The following is a 21,956-nucleotide window of genomic DNA, read 5'->3' on the forward strand; positions in this document are numbered from 1 at the left end:
GCTTCTGCCCTGTCCAAAACTTTAAACTCATGCAAAATTTCTTTGTCGACGACTGCAAATCAGGAAAATTATTTTTTGTCAAATTGAGCACCTAAATATACTCTTCCAGGACAATACATTTCAATTCTGCCTCTAACCCTACCCCCATGCAAAATTTCGTGAAGATCTGACTATAATTGCGACCTGGATATAATGGGCCAACATATAGTATTGTAAGGTGAAAAAATTTTACAAAATGTAAAATTCAATATTGTAAATCAATTTTTTTTTAATACCCTCCATTATTTGGAAGGAACTTGAAAAATGTTTGTCTTAGGCTATATGCTTTGTAGGGTCTATCATGAGTATTTCTTGGAGTTGCAAACTGAATAACAACGTTGATATGTCCTGCCCAGCCCTAAACTCTAGCCCCATGCTAGCTTGATAGCATAGCTTGACAGACTCAGCTTAGTGAGATAGGAAGATCTATATGTAACATCCTATGTGCATCACCATCATTTCGAGGTGCTACATAATTTTTGGCCAAATCAAACCTATAATACCCATAATAGATAGTGTTGCAGGATATAAAAATTTAACAAGGTTTGTGCGAATATTTTATTTAACGAATAAGTAGTTAATATAATACCTTTCTGAGCCAATAAAATATTTATCCAATAATCAAATGGGGCCACTGTACATATATTTTCGTAGAGGTGAAGAACTAAAATGTGCGCATGCGTACAATTTACGAATATTTAATGATTGTATATACACCTATGTATAGACTCACATACATACAGACATACAACGTATCTTTACATACGGACGGGCTCGTCCATGTGTGTTTTGTTGTTGTTGTTGCTGTTATTCACATACCAATATATTGCAGCTCATCGTTAATTTGTATTGTGTTGTCGTTTTGTTTGCCGTTGGTAGAAGCGCAGTGTCGAAGTTGGCGATGTTGGCGCATTAACGTATGTACGTATGTATATATGAACGTCTAAAAGCCCTGATGGATGTGGTGTTTTCTGTGCCTGTATGTGAATCTTGGTTCCGAACTCTATGTTTTTATGCCTGTACGGTTGAATGTGCTATCCAAAGTGCTTAAGTTATCTCCCCGAAAACCAAAAAACAAATATCCACAACAACAATGCCGCCACTCAGCCACTAAACATACCTAACAAAAAAACAAAAACAAAAATACACACAGATATTATAACCGTCATCGCCTCTGAACGATGACTTTTAAGCAGTGACAGTTAAGTATGCAGCAAGCCATAATCGGGTACGGTACGGACGGCGGTGTGACGCTTGTTTGCTGATGGTAAAAATTAATAAAACAAAACGAAACAAACACATTAAATGTTTTTTTTTTTTGTTAACCAATAAATACGAGTGGCTCATTCCATTTCGCCTTATATTACGTAGTAGTTCTTTCGGTTCGTTGGAATGTGTGTGTGTGTATCATGTCGTGTTTAATTATATCAAGAATTAAGAATTAATTCAAAACAAACAAGAAAACAAGTGAAATAAGTGTCATTGTCAAGAAAACCCCCACCTGTTATCTTGTGGATTTTTGGTTAAAAAAGTTAAAAAAGATTTAAATAATTATATTTCAATTAAATTCAATAAATGGTGTGATAAGATTTGATATCAACATAATTGTTTGAAAAAAAATCAAAATAGATATTTATGTTAAATATTCAATCACACAAACTTCATGTCGCCGTACAACTTGTGTTTCTAAGGTGGATAGCGGGTACGTAACAGGCATTATGCCAAAATTTGAATATTTACAGTCGACTGTGGATAAATGAAACCCGTTCAATTTAAATGTGTATGGCGAAAAATCGGAATTGCATAAAATCAAGGTTCTACTCCACATAAAGAGATAAGTGAGCTAAAGATACATTGACGCTGAATGTACAAATTTGCCAGGAGGCCATTTAACCAAAAAATAACATTGGAAAGCTATTTTAGAGCAAGATTAAGTTGTTTATGTAAATAATAATTATATAATTATTGATAGTATCCGCATCATGCTTGATTGTTTTGAGAAAATGAATCATCTTATATGTTTTGAGTAGACCGAAAAAATATGGAAGGACGCCGGTTTGGCCCTCAGTCTTTGACCGCATAGATAAAAAGAGCTTTAAACATTATAAAATCATTCCAAAAATTACACTGTGCAACACAAAAAAAAATTAAGGAAAAATTCAGCAGATTATTAGAAAAAAAATAGAGAAAGCAAGTTAAAAAAGCAGTAAGTTCGCCCGGGCCGAACTTTGACTACGCTCCACCATGTGGAACGCATTTGGAAATTTCCAAAAAAGTAAAATAAATTAAAAATTCTGTTAAAATCTTAAAAATACCGAATATAGCTGTTATATTGGGGTCTGTACGCAGACCTGGACCTGCATAGACAATTTTCGGTCATAGACTGTTGTTCACATTACGAACTTTAAATATGTAATTTGAAACTACTCCGGTGAATAATGTAGCTAAAAATCATCAAAATACCGAGTATTGGGAGGTACCGTTGTATCAGGCTATACGCAGTCCTGCATATACAATTTTCTGTCACAGGCTGTATTACCTATTAAGAACTTCAAATTCGAAATTTCAAACAATTTCGGTGAATATTGTATGAAATTTGCAACAACTCCGGTGACTAGTGTAGTTAAAATCATCAAATTACCGAGTATTGGGAGGTTCCGTTATATGGAGGCTTTACGAAGACATAGGCTTGCATACACAATTTTATTGTCATAAGCTGCAGAACCCATTACGAACTGTAATACGATATTTGAAACAATTCCGGTGAATAATATCCCTAAATCGTCAAAATATCGAATATTGGGGGGTACCGTTGTATGTGGGCTATACGATATCGTGGACCCATATAGACATCTCTCTTCCAGGGGTAAAGTGCTTAGAAAGAACTTCTAGTATGGATTTTTAGACAATTCCATTGAAAAATTTAGCTAAAATCATTAAAATACCGAATGTAGGGAGGTACCGTAATATGTGGGATATCCGATATCGTGGACCTATATAAACATACCCTCCATACTATATATAGTGGAGAGTATAAAAATAGAAGACAGGTGTATCGGAGTTTAGAAATTTTACATCGCAAAATAACCTAACCATAACCTTTTGAAATTTTCGGATTCAGATTCCTTGGAATCCGTTGGATTTATGTATATAATGTCTTTGTCTGTCTGTCTGTCGTAATCACGCTATCTTTCGAACGAATGAAGATACAAGGCTAACATTTCGTAATGGCTACTACAGCCAATGACAAAAAAATTACATATGCTGTCGCACGTCCTCTTCCTATAACCATATAACGATACCACCCTATATTCGGTATTTTGATGAGTTTGGGTACAATACACACCGAAATTGTTTGAGGGTGGATGGTAGCCTGTTTTTTTAATTGTTTTTCACGCATTTCCACAACCATCTTTTTATTTTAACCCTGCGCACCAAGTATTGTTGTTACACTTAGCTCAAATATCCAAAATCCCCTTCTTATAACTACTATACTTCCCAAACTTAAAGATGGAAGTACATAAAGAACTTTTTCAATGGCTGGCTTATTTGTAAAATAGCATTATTTATACTCGATTAACCTACTCCCTTTTGTTATTTCCTTGACCAGTCAAAAAAAACGTTTTATAACACCAAATTTTGTGTTTTTTAGTAATTGTAGTATTTTTAGCACCAGTAAGTTTTCTAGATCTTCATCTTGAAGCTTAACGAAGAAAATATTAGTAAAACCGTTCCACAATGGACCTACATCCAATTTTTCTGTCCAAAACTATTTTAACGTCACCATATGTATCCATATTTAGGGAAATCAACAGTGACATTAACATCTAATGCGGAATATCAGCTCTGTAATTTCCTCCATTACAAAATTTTGTACCATTTAGTTTAATTATAGTACGCATATCCAAAACCAGTTCCTTCTCTCAACTATAGACACCAAAAGTCATATCCATGTCAAATTTCCAGATTCCAGCTCTATTCCTTTACCCAATACCAAATTTAGTAGTATTAAGTACTTTTCGAACAATTGTAGTATAGATTTTCAAAACAATCTCCATATCCAAACCTCAGATACCAACAGAGATATTAGTATGAAATTTTGAGAATTCCAGGCCTATCCCTTCAATATCAAATTAAATACCATTTAGTACATTTCGTACAAATATAGAACGATGCAGATACGATCAGTTATCTAAATATCGAATTTCAGAATTTTATCTATATGCCTTCACCCAATACCAAATGTATTACCATTCAGTACTTTTGGTCCAATTATAGTACACATTTTCAAAACCGCCTCCATATCTCAATTCCGTATACCAACGGAGAACTGGATGTGAAATTTCGAGACTCCAGCACTCTCTCTTCACTCAATGCCAAATTTAGTACCAGTTAGTACTTTTCGTACAAATATAGAACACATTTCCAAATCCCCGCCAAATCTCAAATACAGATACCATCAGTAATCTAATTTATAAATTTCGGAATGTTATCTCTATCCCTTCACGTAATACTAAATATAGTACCATTTAGTAATTCTCTTACATTTCCGAAATTGCCCGCAGTCTACACCGACTACACATGAACAGTGACCAAAATTTAAAATCCCACCTTCATCCCTTCAACCTAAACCAAACTGTTCTAAATTTAGTGTAGTTTGCACACTCAGCACAAATTTTCAAAACCTCCTTCATATATGAAACTTACTTTCCAACCTTAATTCTCATACCAACGTTTTTAGCTTTATCCATTCGCATAACACCAAATTGTACCATTTTAAAATCTTAGTACCAGTTCGAATTTTAGTTTTAAGTTCGAATTTCCTACAATCCTTTGGTACATACAGGGTGAAATGAAAAAACTGCAACCAACTTCACACTGCTGTCATTTCTAAGCCACTCGTCCGTTCCAGTGACAGATCATTATATTGTTTACGAGCGTACAAAAGCATTTTGGTGAGAAAACCACAAGTGGCTGGAAAACCACAAGTGGCCATAGTTAGAGCACTCCAGCATTTACCGTGACACTTGTAGCGTAGCACGACGTCAAGGAAGTGGACGGAAGAAAACAGCAACATCAGCAGAAATGGTTCAAAAAGCAAAGAAGTGACTTGATCGAATCCCGCGGCGCAGTGATCAAAAATGGCTCATGAGCTGAACATATCGCAATATTCCATTTTTCAAATATTGAAAAATGAGCTCGGGGTAAAGCCACTGAAATTCTAAAAAGTGCAAGAACTTACACCGCAACAGAAAGAAAATAGACTCAAAAGAGCTAAAGAGTTGATTCGCTGGTATGAAAGTGGTGAACTGCCGAATTTGGTTTTCTCCAATGAGAAAACATTCGTTGTCCAGCAGTTTGTAAACAAACAAAATGATCGTGTTTACTTGCCGAAGAGGTCAGCTTAAAATATGCACCTTCGGTTGGCCACCCGAACTCAAGCGCCGGCCATGGTGATGGTGTGGGCCGCAATAACAGCCCATGGTCGCTCTCCGCTCGTATTAATCGACCGCGCCATCAGAATAAATGCCGAATATTACAGCGAAAATATTCTGGAGGGTGCATTAAAGCCTTGGGCACGCAAACATTTTGGCCGCAGACCTTGGACATTCCAACAGCACTCAGCACGCGCCACCTAAGAATGGTTACAAAATGAGGTTCCTCGCTTTATTTCCAGCGCATAATGGTCACCAAAATCTCCGGATACCAATCCCTTGGACTATTGTGTCTAGAAAGCAAGGTTGGCACTAAAAAATACCAAATTGTCGTTCACATCAAGCAAGCGCTTCGCCGGGAAATATACCGGGTCAAAATACCGCAGAGCAACATTCGGGCAGCGTGCGACTGTTTCATTGGCCGTTTGAAGGCCAATTAGTTCGTGCCACAGGTGACCAATTCGAACAAATCTAAACTTATTCTAAAATTTGATGCTATTTCTGACATTTTTTGCTTTCAATCATCAAAATTAAAAAAATTTAAAAATGATGGAGTTTGACTTTGTTGCAGTTTTTTTATCTCACTCTGTATAAATAGCGACCCTAATACCAAATTTCAATGTAAGAAATGTAGCACTTTTTAGTATTTTTCGTGCACTATGTACTACACACATTCCCAAGACCACCTCTTTATCACACAATACCAATTGGTACCATTTTAGAACTTGTTGCAACATAAAATTTCGTATTTCCTAAAACGCCTTGGTATATCTATCCTGCACTGTATCAGTGAAATTATTCCAAAACTTCAGAATTCTAGCTCATTTTTTTTTTTTCAATACAATGTATTCAATTTTTAGTACATTTTAGTACTATTCGTATCCTTTTAGTGCGAATTCCCAAAAGCCCAGACTTATCACCCGCCGACGCACCAAGTTTAACCTTCATGCAGAATTTCAATATTCTAGCTTCTGTATTTTCATGCACCATCCTCTGATTTGTATTGGAAGACACTTTTTAAGGTATAACAATTTCGGTTGATACCTGTTAATGTTTTTAAATCTTAAGGTGCTAATTGTTAAAAGAAAATTGCGCAATATAAAAATAAGTTGTTTTGTGCGGTTCTTCCAACATTGTTGTTATTTGTTAACTTCTTTTGAAATACATATGCAAGTATGTGCTGTCTGTCTAACATGAATGCATACTAGTTGCGAGATGGTGTTCCAAATTAGATTTAATGTTGCCATCATCAAAGCAGTATTATTTTGTATTTCCAGCGAAATGTAGCTTCATCTAAGTTGTTAGATAATTTGCACATATTTTTTTTTTTAATTTTTGGAGCGATCTATTTAATTGTTTGTATATCCTACAGGTCTTCCTCTCGGCACAAACCATGTATGAGGTTTATTTATTTACGGCTACTTTTTGGATCTACTCAATATATTTCCAAGGAGAATACATATTAATCCATCCCATTTACAGGCCCCAGTCATTAAAATAGACAGCATTCGTGTTTCTTGTAAATTACAGAAATTTAATTAATTTTTTTTAACGCTAGGGGTTTCATGTTGGTTTAAATTTAACATCAATGCATAGAGTTATGTTTTATACTTGATGATAAAACACCATTGAATTTTTAAAATAAAACACTGTATTTTATATGAATTTAAAAAATTATTTTTATTTATTATTACATTTTATGCTAAGTTTACTAGTTAAGGTTTACAACACAACTCCTCTTATATTTCTAAATACACAATAATTTAAAGAAGATTACAATGAAATTGTCAAGAACAACAAAAATAATAAATTGGGAGTAGATGGAGAGTTAAAGAGAGTATTGGCATTAAATTGAGAGAGTAAAAGAGAAAGTGATTAAGTTAAGAGATATTGATATTGAAAGATGAATAAGTTTAAATATTTAAGATTACAATAAAGTTAAGAGATATAAATAAAGAGAATGAATATTAGAAGGGTATTAAGAGGGGTAGACGAATGTGACTATAGGTGTATGAAACATTAATATCGTTAATTTTTTGTCTTTCTGAAAAAACTCTAAGTTGTGTGATCGGAGCAAAAAGGTCATCTCGTATGTGTGCAAAATAATTTAACATCATACAGCACCAGCAAAAGGTCATTGACTTTTTTAGCCTTAGTTCATTAACAATAGGCACCATGGCTTGCTTAAAGCCATGTGGTTGTCTCAACTGAAAAATATTCACGACACATTCCAAAAGAACAAAATATTTTTAGTTTCTTTTCTTGATTGATACAAATATACCATTGGCGAAATTTATAATTAATATACGCACACCTTTGTTGGCAAAAAAAGACAAGATAAATTAACCGCTTAGAATTGTTCAGTCTGATTTGGACAAAAATAGCGAATATTAATTTAGTTTAAATATTCTTTTTCGAACTCAACGGGTTGTCGGGGTATTTAACATTAAGAATTGGGTCAATTTGTTATTTGATTTATGGTTATCTATTTGCGGACATTGCGATTTTTGTTGATCATACATACATATGTGATGGTTATCTAATGCTCAAAAAGAAAAACACATCAACGGTGAAATGAATGATATTGAGATTCTACAAAAAATATTATGTTGCTGACATGTTTCAGTATATTTTGGGTCAATCTAGACTTGTAAAAGATATGATTGATGATTTTAGTCACATTATCCGATGGAATTGTGTGAAATTTTACACAAGGAGTTTTTTGTGAGTACTTCAACCCCTGGAAGCTAATTGTCTACATAGGTCCACGATATCGTATACCCCCAAAATAACGAAACCTACCGCTATTAGGTATTTTGATCATTTTAGCCACATTTTTCAATGGAATTGTCTGAAATTCTACACAAGGAGTTCCTTCAGAGTATTATAACCCTTGGAAGAGAATTGTCAATGTAGGTCCACGATATCACATAACCCGCCCCCATTAATTTTAACAACATTTTTACCGTAATGGGTAATGCAGCCTATGATAGAAAATTGTATATACCGGACCACATCCGAAAAGCAACTTTGTTGCTTTTTATACCCTAGACCACATAGTGGTAAGGGTATCATGTCTTTGTGCATTTGTTTGTAACATGGAGAAGGAAACGAGATAAACCCATAGTTCCTTTTGCTGATCAGCATAGAATCACATTTTGGGTCGATTTATGCATGTCCGTCCGTCCGTCTGTCCATGTATTTTTGTTCGGTTTTAGTTTTTAGTTTTAGTTCGGTTCAGATTTGGATATAGCTCCCATATACATCTTCATCCGATTTTAGGTTTCTTGTGCACCAAATGGTGTGAATTTTGGCACTACCGACCGAATTTAGTATAGAAATAAGTGCTTTAAATTTGGTGGAAATCGATTCAGATATAGATGTAGCTCCCATATATATGTTTCATCCGATTTGGTATTTACGTCCCTCACAAAAAATTATGTTTAGTACCAGATATAAGATTCAGACCAGAGATACATGATTCAAATTTTATCAAGATCGGTTTAGATTTGGATATGGCTCCCCTATATATCTTCGTCCGACTTTAGGTTTCTTGTGCACCAAATGGCTAATTTCAGCCCAAAGTGAGTGAAAAGTTGCACTTCCGAGCGAATTCATTCTAGAAGTTAACATTTAAAACTTTGTGAAAATCAGTTCAGATATAGTTCTAGCTCCATATATATGATATATATATATATCCATATATATATTTCATCCGATTTGGTGTTTTAATCTCCAACTTTCGGAATATGCACTCTACCATAATCATATTTTGTACTAGATATCTCAAAGAGATCAGAAATGCCCAATATAAGATTTCTTTTGCGAAAGCTCTACTATATACGCATAGTGGTGTAGGGTATCGTATAGTCGACCCCGCCCGACTTTTGAGCTTTCCTTACTGGTTTACTTATTAATTTTAATTATTCTGATTCAGCTATAGTTGAATGTATACATGTTTTATACGATACACCGCCAAATTTAGTGGACATCGATTCAGGTTATGATATAGTACCTACGTATTATTTCCGCCCGATTTCTGACTTGGACAACACTGAGTTCGTAATGTAGATTGTGATCTAAGTTAGGTTTAGTTAAAGGTTGGTCTAGTCGAATTCTAGACTTCAATGTCAATTGATTTGGATCCCCGTCTTGCCAATTCATCTGCTGTCCCATTACGTGGAATATTGCAATGGTCTGGAACCAAACAGAGCTTAACGGACGACCTAGTATTTCCAAGGATTATCTAAACTCTAAAATATATCGACGACTTTTTAATCGCAAATATTTCTGCAGCGATTCCTTGCTAAGTTTGTATTATTTGTTAATGTTAAGGTTAAGGAAGAACCCAGCTCTTATTCCACATTCCATTTTAGAGCCGCCAGTAACGACAGCTATGTGTATCAAGTGTTAGGATGTCAAATGGTTCGACCTTCAATAGTGATTTATAGACACTGCCTTTGACTTCGCCTCATATACATTAAACACGACCTAAGATTGCAGAGTGTCCAAAGGATTGGTTAAGCTATTGTTTAAGTTATTTGAGTCGTAGGGCATTGCCTGCTCATATGTGCAGATACTTATGGTCAACGAGACACCACTTATCATTAGATTATTATCTAGCTATCATAGTTGGTATAATTTACTGGAATAACCGAAGTTTAGTAAAATCTCATTGATAGTTTAACCCAAAATCCTGGTTAAAGACCCGAGTTAGACCCAAATATACCTAGTCAATAAAGACGATATAGATTTGAAAGCTTATAAAATTGCCCATCCGGATCCGGATATTCATAAAAGCCCCAAAAAGTCAACACACTAAAAGTCTGACACTAGAACCCTTCCAAAATGCTACAATATATGTTACAGTGTTTTCTGAATCCAGAGATATTAATTATTTATCAACACAAACTTCGTAAACGAAATTTTTTCTGATATTGTTGTTAAATAATCGGCCTTCCTTTTGATATGTCCCGTAATCAGGGTAAAACCATATACCTCTGAAAAAAAAAATCAAAATTCATTTTCTAAACTAGATTTTCGCCAGAGTATCATATAGTCAACCCCCTCCTACATTCTTGGGTTTCTATAATTTTTTGCACATTATTCCAACATTAAATTTGAAAAGCGGTAAAGACATATTTGGATAATAGGCCTTTCAGGATCTTTTTTACACAACAAATAGGATACAAATGGTATCAAAAAGACCCATTACCGTGCCATATTTTCAAATTATTTCTCCCAGTAAATCATGATTGAAAGAACACTCTCTCGACGGAATTAATTTCCGTGGGAATAGAATCCCGAGCGGATATTCATGATTGGCCTGATTGGCTCAGTGTGGTTTTGTCATATTTTCCGCAGCAAAAAAATGTACCTGTACTTTTTGGGTCTTATAAACTCTTTTCTCTCTTGTAATTATATGTCCACGTTTTCGTATATACTTTTTCGTTTTACATACAACATTAGCACCCGCTTTTAGACATTTACAGGATTTCCTCCATTAGGTATTCAAGCTGTGTGACCAATAAATTCTTATTATTTTCATTTCATTGTATTACAAGCTCAATCCGGAACTTACGGTTTAATACTCTTCTTCGGATTATGTTCGTTCGTTATCGAATTTAATACTTTTTGTAGACTATAGTTACCTTCATAACAAAATTCAGATCTATTCCGACACTTATATCATATTTTTATTCGCACTTGTTATAGTACAGATATCCGAACGCATCTCCTTATCTTTACGCCTTACACTCACAGTGATCCTAATACTAAAACTCAGAATTAACCAAATCCTACGCAATTACAGTTATTACCATACCAATAATATGAATTCTAGCTCATTTCCAACACTCTGTACCAAATGTAGTACAATTTAGTACTTTTCATACAAGTATTTTGAAATTCGTCGCTTCATATCTAAACGCTTCGCATTCATAGTAATCCTAGTACCACAAACCATAATTCTAGTTCTATTTCTATTCTACACCCTATCGGCGACCTTAATCCCAAATTAGCCAAGGTTGTTAAAAAACCCAAGAGTTTCGTGTTCTTAGCCTTAACCATATATAGGGTCCACAATCTAATATTTTTTTCAACTGGTGCTTATTTCGTGAATTGAACACTTAGCTCATGTCTGAGATTAGAGAGATAATTAGTTTTATCCACCCGCTGAACGAATATGGTTGTGAATACGCTAAAAAATGTTGCAGAATGTGTGCGAAAATTGTGTACGGATTTTGAAAGAAGAGAAGCACAGTCAGCTCTGTAAGTAAACTAAGTAAAACTGCACGCATACATTGACAAGCTGATCCAACGGGTCACTGTTTGGTGGAACAAGAAGTGGCCATTACGTTATCGCGTAATGTTGAACGATTTTTTAACACATATTGAAGAGGAAGATATTGGCAACATTTGATATCAAGAGAACAGAGAAACGTGACACACAGCCGTAGCAACACTCGATTTTCAAAAAAAAAATGTTGACGGGCCCGATATGAAGAGTCCCCAGCATTTTGAGTCTCATTTTTTTCAGTTGCGTCTCAATTTTTTTTTAATTGTTATAAGTTATCTTGCTGAACATACAATATAACTATGATACAAGGATTTTAATAAACCTTAAACCAAAAATTTTAAAAAATGTGAGGAAGGGGAGCTTGCCTTCTCTATTTAGGTTACTTTGCTATCAAAACTTCCATAACACCGATACATGTGTGGTCAGGGTATTATGTATTTGTGCATTTGTTTGTAACATAGAGGTGGGAGCGAGTTTGACCTATGGTTGCTTTTGAAGATCTGCATAGAATCACGTCTGTCCGTCTGTCCATGTATTTTTGTAAAAAAAGTACAGGTCGCTTGTATTACCCGATGTACAAATTTTGTACAAAACATTTGTTTCGTTCAAGGACGAAACATATTTAAATTGGACATAATTGGTCAACATTTAGATATAGCTCCGGCTTATGCGGTTCCCAAAACATTGTGCGAACTATGTAGCTATCGATTCTCTGTTGAAATTTCGTTGATAATTCCCATAATTTATCATAGAAAGAACAGCATTTTTGGAGAAAATCGATACGATATTCTATTTAGACATATCCACAAGAATGAAAGGAGAATCTCATATTTCATTGAAAATTGTGTCCAAGGGCAAATGCAGACTGACTTAAACAATTTTTATTTTTTTTTTCATTTATTACAGGAAAAACTAAAAGTTAATAAAATAAGAGCTAACCAGTAAAGAAAGGCCAAAGTCGGACTGCACCGATACCCTACACCTCTTTGCATTTCTTGTAGAGCTACTCATAACAAATACTATTTTTATGGGGTATTTATGGGAATTAAACATGCCAACTATCATCTTTTGGGAATGTATATTATGGTTTAAAAGCTGTTATAATTTAAAGCCGAAAGGAACTTATATATAGCAGGCTTCTATCGTATTCTACTAAATTTAAGAGAGATTTGCATTTGAACTTATATTCATTATACATCCATCCTATTTGAACTGATATTTTATTTTTAAGCACAATAAACTTGGTTGGAACCAATAAATTTGGTGGAATCGGTTCAGATATAGGAATTATCAACGAAATAGGGAAATTTTAGGAGAGAATCAATAGCTTCATAGTTCGCACAATGTTTTGGGACCCGCATAAGCAGAATAACGGCATGAAGGTATGTAAACAAACTAACTACTACATTTGCAGTACGTTTTTTCGAATACGGATACACTGTTTCGCGGAAATTGGAAATTTTCAAAAAATAAAATCCTTAAAAAATGCTGTTCAAATTTTAAAAATACCGAATATAGCCCTTTTATTGGGGTTTATACGACGTGGACCTACAAAGGCATTGTTTGTCATAAGCCATTACCATATTCAAATTCGATAACTTGAAATATACGGTGAATAATGTAGCTAAAATCATCAAAATATCGTATATAGGGTGGTACCGTTATATGGGAGCTGTGTGAAGACCAGCTATACAATTTTCTGTCAGAGGCTGTAGCATCCATTACGAAGTTTAAATACGATATATCAAACAATATCGGTGGATATTGTACCTAAACTCGTCAAAATACCGAATATAGGGAGGTACTGGTATGTGTGGCCTATACGATGACGTGGACCTGCACAGACAATTTTCTATCATAGGCTGTAGTATCCATTACGAACTTCAAATACCAAATTTTAAACAATTCTGGTTCATAATGTCGCTAAAATCGTCAAAATACCGAAAAACGTGGACCTACATGGCCCATTTACGAACTTAACCTGCCTACTGAAAAAATAAACATGTGTGCAAAGATAGCATGATTACAACAGATGGACCGACAGACAGACGGACATTGCTAAATCAACTTACAATTTTACACTGATCAAGAATATATATACTTTGTTGGGTCTGACATGAGTATTTCGAGGAGTTACAAACGGAATGACGAAGTTAATATACCCTTCATAGTATGGTGGAGGGTATAAAAATAGGAAAGAGGCCTTACCTTGTACATTAAAAATGTGGTTTGTTGACATTCCCTTGTTATGAGTTACGTTTTTATGTTATGTGGCTGTATTAAATGGATGGGTATTACCTGCATTCTATCAAGACAGTCGTAAGAAACCTCAGAAAAATTGGCTACCCTTAGTTGAATGTCCTGCCAAGTTCGTACGGTTGTCATGAGACTCAATACTGCATGTGGGGATTGTATTAAAAGTTTATATTTCACCGAAGTAAGTCTCCATTTTTGAAGAAAAACTAAATAATTAAAAAGTTTAAAATAACTAACAATTATTTTTGCGAAAAGGCCGCTCTCTAACCAACAAAATGTAAACAATTGCTATTTTGGAGTTCATTGTTTAAACTCTTTATCTCCAACTCATGCCTGCAACAATGAACATAGCAAAAACATAATTTTTTATAAAAAGATTTTTTTTTCTTCTCTCTGTAATTTCAATTCAATTAAAGAAATGACTCACAAATTCCTTGAAAATAGCTATTATTCAATTCAATAATCGACGTTGTTGGTTGGTTGGTCTGTCACTTCTGATTCACCTGAAAGACAAAAATGTTGCCCATGATGTATTACCGGTGGTAAACTTGTTATTTCTGCTGGCACTGTCAGTGCAGCAACAACAACAGCAATGAAACAGCAAAAAACACAAACAAAGCTACCCACATTGGCTTTAGTTGTAAATGACACACATTTTGTACTTACACCCTACTGTGCGACATGGTATATAACATTTAATATTTATAGATTTTGGCACTCTGGTTTGTGAACTCGTTTGCTGCAATAAAAACAGGTAGATTATTTCAAGGTCATCGCAATTATCTCGTAAACATTAAAATTCGATTTTTGATGGATTGCTATTGCTACAAAGACTATTGCCAAAATGAGTACTAGGGTACTATTATGTCGCATACTTCCAGGAAATTTCTCTTTGTATTTTATAATTATTTACATAAGTTTTCAATGGATGGAAATCCCTCATTGTCGTTGTTGATATTCGAAACACGTAGACTTATGCTGTACCATTAAAGGTCAGCCAGCCGAAGCTAAACTGGATGCACATCTTCGGGTAACATTTGGCTGTTGGCAATATGACCAATGGAATTTGTAAGATAATTTCTGCTACCACTTTTGTGGATGATGCTGAGTGATTATTACCTCACACCAAGTGTAAATATTGAATTCCGCATAGTTGTTATTTTTTTAATTTTCGGATGGTTGGTGATTTCGTTTTTATTTTTATTTTTTTTTTGTAAGAAGATGTAAACAACAATTATATTTAACAAAATGAGCTTGAAATAACTTGGAGTTTGATAAGACTCATTTAAAGCTGTGCTATTACACGGAGCCATCCTTATAATGTACGCCCAAGAAAGACTCCTAAAAAATTTTTTTATACCCTCCACCAAAAAAGGTATGGAGGGTATATTAACTTTGTCATTCCGTTTGTAACTCATCGAAATAATCATTTTAGACCCAACAAAGTATATATATTCTTGATCAGCGTAAAATTCTAAGACGATTTAGCCCTGTCCGTCCGTCTGTCCGTCTGTCCGTCTGTTGTAATCACGCTACAGTCTAAACGAATTAAGATAGGAAGCTAAAATTTTGCACAGATCTCTCTTTTGTCTGCAGGCAGGTCAAGTTCGAAGATGGGCTATATCGGTCCACGATATCGTATAGCCCCCATATAACGGTACCCCCCGATATTCGGTATTTTGATGATTTTACCCACATTTTTCAACGGAATTGTCTGAAAATCCACACAAGGAGTTCCTTGTGGGTACTTTATACCTCGGCAGAGAATTATCTATATAGGTCCACAATATCGTATAGCCCCCATATAACGGTACCCCCCGATATTCGGTATTTTGAAGATTTTACCCACATTTTTGAACGGAATTGTCTGAAAATCCACACAAGGAGTTCCTTGTGGGTACTTTATACCTCGGCAGAGAATTACATATATATGGGTCCACAATATCGTATAGCCCCCATATAACGGTACCCCCCGATATTCGGTATTTTGCTGATTTTACACACATTTTTCAACGGAATTGTCTGAAAATCCACACAAGGAGTTCCTTGTGGGTACTTTATACCTCGGCAGAGAATTATCTATATAGGTCCACAATATCGTATAGCCCCCATATAACGGTACCCCCCGATATTTGGTTTTTGATGATTTTACCCACATTTTTCAACGGAATTGTCTGAAAATCCACAAAAGGAGTCCCTTGTGGGCATTTTACCTCCTCAAAATGAAGTGTCTATATAGGTCCACGATATCGTATATCCCCCATATAACTGTAACCTCCGATATTCGGTATTTTGATGATGTTAGCCACGCTTTTCAATGGAATTGTCTTAAAATCAACACAAGTAGTTCCTTGTGAGTACTTCACCCCCTGAGAGAGAATTGTCTATACAGGTCCACGATATCGTATATCCCCCATATAACGGTAACTCCCGATATTCGGTATTTTATGATTTGACCCACATTTTTCATCGGAATTGTCTGAAAATCCACACAAGGAGTTCCTTGTGGGTACTTTATACCCCGGCAGAGAATTATTTATATAGATCCACGATATTGTATACCCTCATATAACGGTACCTCCGATGTTCGGTATTTTGATGTTTTTAGCCATTTTTTTCAACGGAATGATCACAAGGGGTTCTTTGTACACAAGGGGTTCTTTGTGAGCACTTTACCCACCGACAGAGAATTCGCTATATAGGTTAACGATAACGTATAGCTCCCATATATCGGTACCCCGCGATATTCGGTATTTTGATGATTTTAGCCACATTTTCCAATCGTATTGTCTGAAAATCCACACACGGAGTTCCTTGTGAGTACTTTACACGCAGATATAGATTTGTCTTTATAGGTCCACAATATCGTATATCCCCCCATATATCGGCACCTTCCTATATTAGATATTTTAAAGATTTTAAAAGAATTTTTATTGGATTTTATTTTTTTGAAAATTTTCTAATTCGTTCCAAATGGTGGAGGGTATTCAAAGTTCGGCCCGGCCGAACTTACTGCTTTTTTACTTGTTTTTTTTTTAAATTTGATAAACGAAGTGCGCATGAATTATAACTGCCCGTACAGTATTCCGCCAATTTTAAAATTGCAGGAGTAGCAGTCATCGTAATATTTTCAAGGTCTTTAGCAAAATCATGAATATTACTAAAAAATATTAATTAAAACAAGTAAAAAAGCTGTAATTTCGCCGGGCCCATATTTGAATACCCTCCACCATTTGGAACCAATTTGGCAATTTAAAAAAAAAATAAAATCTGTTAAAAATTCTGTTAAAATCTTAAAAATACCGAATGGAGCCTTTATATTAGGGTCTATACGTGGCAACTTTTGTCATAAACCATTAATATATACAATATTCAAATGCGAAACTTAAAAAAAATCGGTGAATAATGCAGCTAAAATCATAAAAATACCAAATATACGGAGGTACCGCTTTATTGGGGCTAAACGAAGACGTGGACCTGCACAGACAATTTTCTGCCATAGGCTGTAGTATCCATTACGAATTCCAAATACCAAATTTGAAACTATTCTGGTAAGAAATGTCTCTAAAATCATCAAAATACCGAATATCAGGAGGTACCGTTATATGTGGACTGTGCGGAGGCGTAGACCTGCACGAACAATTTTCTGTCATAGGCTATAGTATCTATTACGAACTTCAACTACCAAATTTTGAACATTTCCGGTGAATAATGTCGCTTAAATCACAAAAATATGGAAATAAGGAGGTATCATTGCATGGGGCTACAACGAAATGTGGCCCGTTTTCAATACCAAAAGTCATGCGGACAAAATATACATTTGAGTTAAAATTTAATAAACTTACTTCATTTCGTTTGGAAGCTAGAGTAATTTCCACAGACGGATAGACGGACAGAGGGACGGACATCTCTTAATCGACATAGAATTTTATGCTGATGAAGAATATACAGGATGAGATAAGAAAAGCTGCAACAAAGTCAAACGCAATAATTTTTACATTTGTTTTTAACATTTTATTGAATGAAAGCAAAAAATGTCGGAAACAGCATCAAATTTTTAGAATAAGTTTAGATTTATTCGATTGGTCAACTTTGGCATGAATTATGGCCTTCAAATGGCCAATGAAACCGTCACACCGTCATTCCCGCGAAGCGCTTGCTTTATTTGATCGACACTTTGGTATTTTTTAGTGACAACCTTGCTTTCCAAAATACTCCAGGCACAATAGTCCAACGGATTGGTATCCGGAGATTGTGGTGGTCATTGTGCGAGGAACCTAATTTTGTTACCATTTTTGGGTGGCGCGTGCTGAGGGCGATGGTGCTGAGTTCTGTTGGAATGTAAAATGTCTGGGGCCAAAGTGTTTGCATGCCCAAGGCTTTAATACACCCTCCAGAATATTTTCGCGATAATATTCGTCATTTATTCTGATGTCACGGTCGATTAATACGAGCGGAGAGCGACCATCGGCTGTTATGGCGGCCCACACCATCACCATGGCCGGCGCTTGAGTTCTGGTGACCAACGAAGGTGCACATTTTCAGCTGACCTCTTTGGCAAGTAAACACGATCATTTTGTTTGTTTACAAATTGCTGAACACGGAATGTTTTCTCATCGGAGAAAACCAAATTCGGCAGTTCACCACTTTCGGCCAAGCGAAGCAACTCTTTTTTCTGTTGCGGTGTTTCTTTCTGTTGCGGTGTAAGTTCTTGCACTTTTTGGAATTTCAATGGCTTTACCCCGAGCTCATTTTTCAATATTTGCCGAACAGAATATTGCGATATGTTTAGCTCACGAGCCATTTTTCGGCCACTGCGACGCGGATTTCGATCAAGTCGCTTCTTTACTTTTCGAACCATTTCTGCTGATTTCGCCGTTTTCTTCCGTCCATTTCCTTGATGTCGGGCTACGCTACCAGTGTCACGGTAACGAGCGATTGTACGAGACATTAAAAATGTATTTACATTTAAATGCTGGAGTGCTATAACGATAGCCCCTTGTGATTTCCAGCCAAATATAAAGAAATCACACCATCACGCTAGAATTCCATCACGAATAACTTTTTTTTGGAAAATTCTCACCAAAATGCTTTTGTATAATAAGCTGTCACTGAAATAGTTTTAACAGCTGTCGAACGAGTGACTTTGAAATGACAGCAGTCTGAAATTGGTTGCAGTTATTTTATCTCACTCTGTACATAGAAAATTCTCTTCGGGGGGTAATGTACTCAAAAGGAGCTCCTGGTGTAGAATTTCAGACAATCCCATTCCATCCCAATCCCATGTGGCTAAAATCATCAAACACCGAATATCGGGTGGTACCGTTATATGGGGGCTATACGATATCATAGACCGATATAGCCCACCGTCGATCTTGACCTGCCTGCAGACAAAATACAGAACTGTGCAAAATTTAGCTTTTTGTTTTGACTGTAGCGTGATTACAACAGACAGACGGATTATTATTTCGATGAATTACAAACGGAATGACGAACTTAATATACTCTCCATACCATGTATGGTGGAGGGTATAAAAAATATAAACCTATGACATATGAATGGTAATAATGAAATTATTTATTTATTATATCTGATTTTTGGAATCTAATCCTTTTGGTCCTGCAGAGAACTATCATTGAGGTGGTTTTATATTGGCAATTTTTATAGTTTTTATCCACTGAGAAATAGAAAGCTTCCCCGTATTAATGTCCGCGGATATCACCCCACTGTGAGCCGTTTCGCCTGTGCATTGATGAATCCGTTTTCCAATCACTCAGTCATCACTCCATTCTTTTATGTTTTTAGACAGATGTCAAAAACCACTATTAAGGAATTCGATTCCCATAAAATTTGACTCCTTAAGCTCTTATATTCTGAGATCTATAACTTCAGGATGAAATAATTGCTATTTCAAAATTTGTAAACTTAAACTCAAAATTTGTAAACTTTAAATATTTTTATTTTACTTTTCAGAATCTCGTCTACAGCATGAGGACATATTTTAGCTGGCTACACAAAATTATTCTCACGCATCACCATGTATAGTCAAGGCGGAGTTTCGAATCTAAAACTCTTCGTTACTTTGATGATAGGAATAGCAATTGGCTTCACCTTCTCGCAAGTAACGGATACATCCAAATATGAAATACCCAATATAGCCAATACGGTGAGATATCAGGATCTGTGGACGCAATCAAATCCAGGTCAAGAAATAAAAGAAGACGACGAAGGACATGAAGAGGAGTCAACCGATAATTATGTAAATGAAGTTTTGGACCATGATGTAATATCGCGTAATCCCCGAGAAGATAATGGACAAGAAGAGGAATCAATAATACGGGATACGAATCAAAATCATAGCATTAAGGAAACTGTTGTCAATGATTATCGTTACTATGAAGTCAATACGACAATTGCTGATAAGTTATATGACGAAGTAAAAGTCCTGTGTTGGATCCTTACGGGTCCGGCAAATCATCAAAAGAAAGCCATTCACATTAAGAATACCTGGGGTTCACGCTGTAACAAGTTGTTGTTCATGAGCTCTCAGGAGGATGAAGAGCTGGGTGCAGTCAAACTACCCGGTGTGGGTGAGGGAAGAGGAAAACTGTGGAATAAAACTCGAGAGGCCTTTAAATATGTTTATGAACATTATTTGGATGAATACGATTGGTTTCTGAAGGCCGATGATGATACGTGAGTTAATGAGAAGATTTCCGATTTTTTCATAATAAATATTTGTTATTATTCTCTCTCTAGGTATGTGATTGTGGAAAATTTGAGATTATTTTTATATCCCATGTCAAAGGATGCCCCAGTTTACTTTGGCTGTAAATTTAAACCCCATGTCCGACAGGTGAGTTTTTATTTCTTAGCCGTTTTTTAAATGCCAGTTATATATAATTTGTGTTTGGTAGGGTTACATGTCTGGCGGTGCTGGTTATGTCCTTAGCAGAACTGCCCTCAAACGTTTCGTTGAATTGGGCCACAACAATCGCATGATATGCCGCAAAGGTCTGGGCGGTTCCGAAGATGCCGAAATGGGTAGGTGTCTGCAAAATGTGGGCGTAGTAGCTGGCGACTCACGCGATGAGCTGCTCCGAGGACGTTTCTTTCCAACCCAACCATCGGGTCATCTTAAGCCCAAGGATAAAACTAGTTGGTATTGGCGTTACATATTCTACAAAACCAATGATGTAAGTATAGAAAATATAAATTCAAATACAATCGATAATAATAATGGTGTCGTTTTTCCTCTTCCTAGGGTCTTGATTGCTGCTCCAACTATGCCATATCATTCCATTACGTCCAGCCAGATCAGATGTATGTCATGGACTATTTAATATATCAATTGAAACCATTCGGTATATTACCGACTTATTTGGAACTACCACCGAAGCACAATATGGATGAGCTACTCGATAAATGGCGGAATGAAGTGTCGGATAATCCATTATAATTAACTTTAGATAAATAATATTTAAATTAGACAATAGTAAAAAATTAAACATGCTGTGATTTACACAAACTATTTAAATGACTGTTTTTGTTTTCTCCGTTAAGTGTTGGATTAAGGTGTTGATTTGGTTAGTTAGTACATGTTCACCCCGCATTACAAATCGAACCATGATAGAGGGAGAGTTTAGAATGTTCCAACCCAGCAAAAAATTGGTGGGCCAATTTTTGATTCTACTACTGGCAACCACCTAACATCTGCATTACAAGTATCCAAAAAAATCTGCTATTCATTACCCGTAAGAAAAAAACGAGTAAAATAGCTATATGTTCGGCCGGACCGAACTTTGAATACCCTCCACCATTTGAACGAATTTGGCAATTCTCAAAAACAATAAAATCCATTAAAAATTCTGTTAAAATCTTAAAAATACCGAATATGGCTATTATATTAGGGTCTATACGACGACAT

The 21,956-nt window shown here is 35.6% G+C and overlaps 1 protein-coding gene across 1 annotated transcript; it reads left to right on the forward strand.

Moving 5' to 3' along the window:
- Positions 1 to 1,221: 1,221 nt before the first annotated feature.
- LOC101898628 (glycoprotein-N-acetylgalactosamine 3-beta-galactosyltransferase 1-like) lies at positions 1,222 to 21,566 on the forward strand. Its single transcript, XM_005191158.4, has 5 exons — positions 1,222 to 1,741; positions 20,003 to 20,725; positions 20,789 to 20,885; positions 20,947 to 21,225; positions 21,294 to 21,566. The coding sequence occupies exons 2-5, from the start codon at positions 20,067 to 20,069 to the stop codon at positions 21,486 to 21,488; spliced, it is 1,230 nt and encodes a 409-aa protein (XP_005191215.1). The 5' UTR covers positions 1,222 to 1,741; positions 20,003 to 20,066; the 3' UTR covers positions 21,489 to 21,566.
- The last annotated feature ends 390 nt before the right edge of the window (positions 21,567 to 21,956 follow it).

Source organism: Musca domestica, unplaced genomic scaffold (assembly GCF_030504385.1).
Source record: "Musca domestica strain aabys unplaced genomic scaffold, Musca_domestica.polishedcontigs.V.1.1 7, whole genome shotgun sequence".
NCBI lineage: Eukaryota > Metazoa > Arthropoda > Insecta > Diptera > Muscidae > Musca > Musca domestica.

Coding starts and splice junctions, on each gene's coding strand:
- LOC101898628 (XM_005191158.4), top strand. CDS start 20,067: ATGTATAGTCAAGGCGGAGTTTCGAATCTAAAACTCTTCGTTACTTTG. Junction 20,726..20,788: donor CTGAAGGCCGATGATGATAC/GTGAGTTAATGA, acceptor TTCTCTCTCTAG/GTATGTGATTGTGGAAAATT. Junction 20,886..20,946: donor TTAAACCCCATGTCCGACAG/GTGAGTTTTTAT, acceptor TGTGTTTGGTAG/GGTTACATGTCTGGCGGTGC.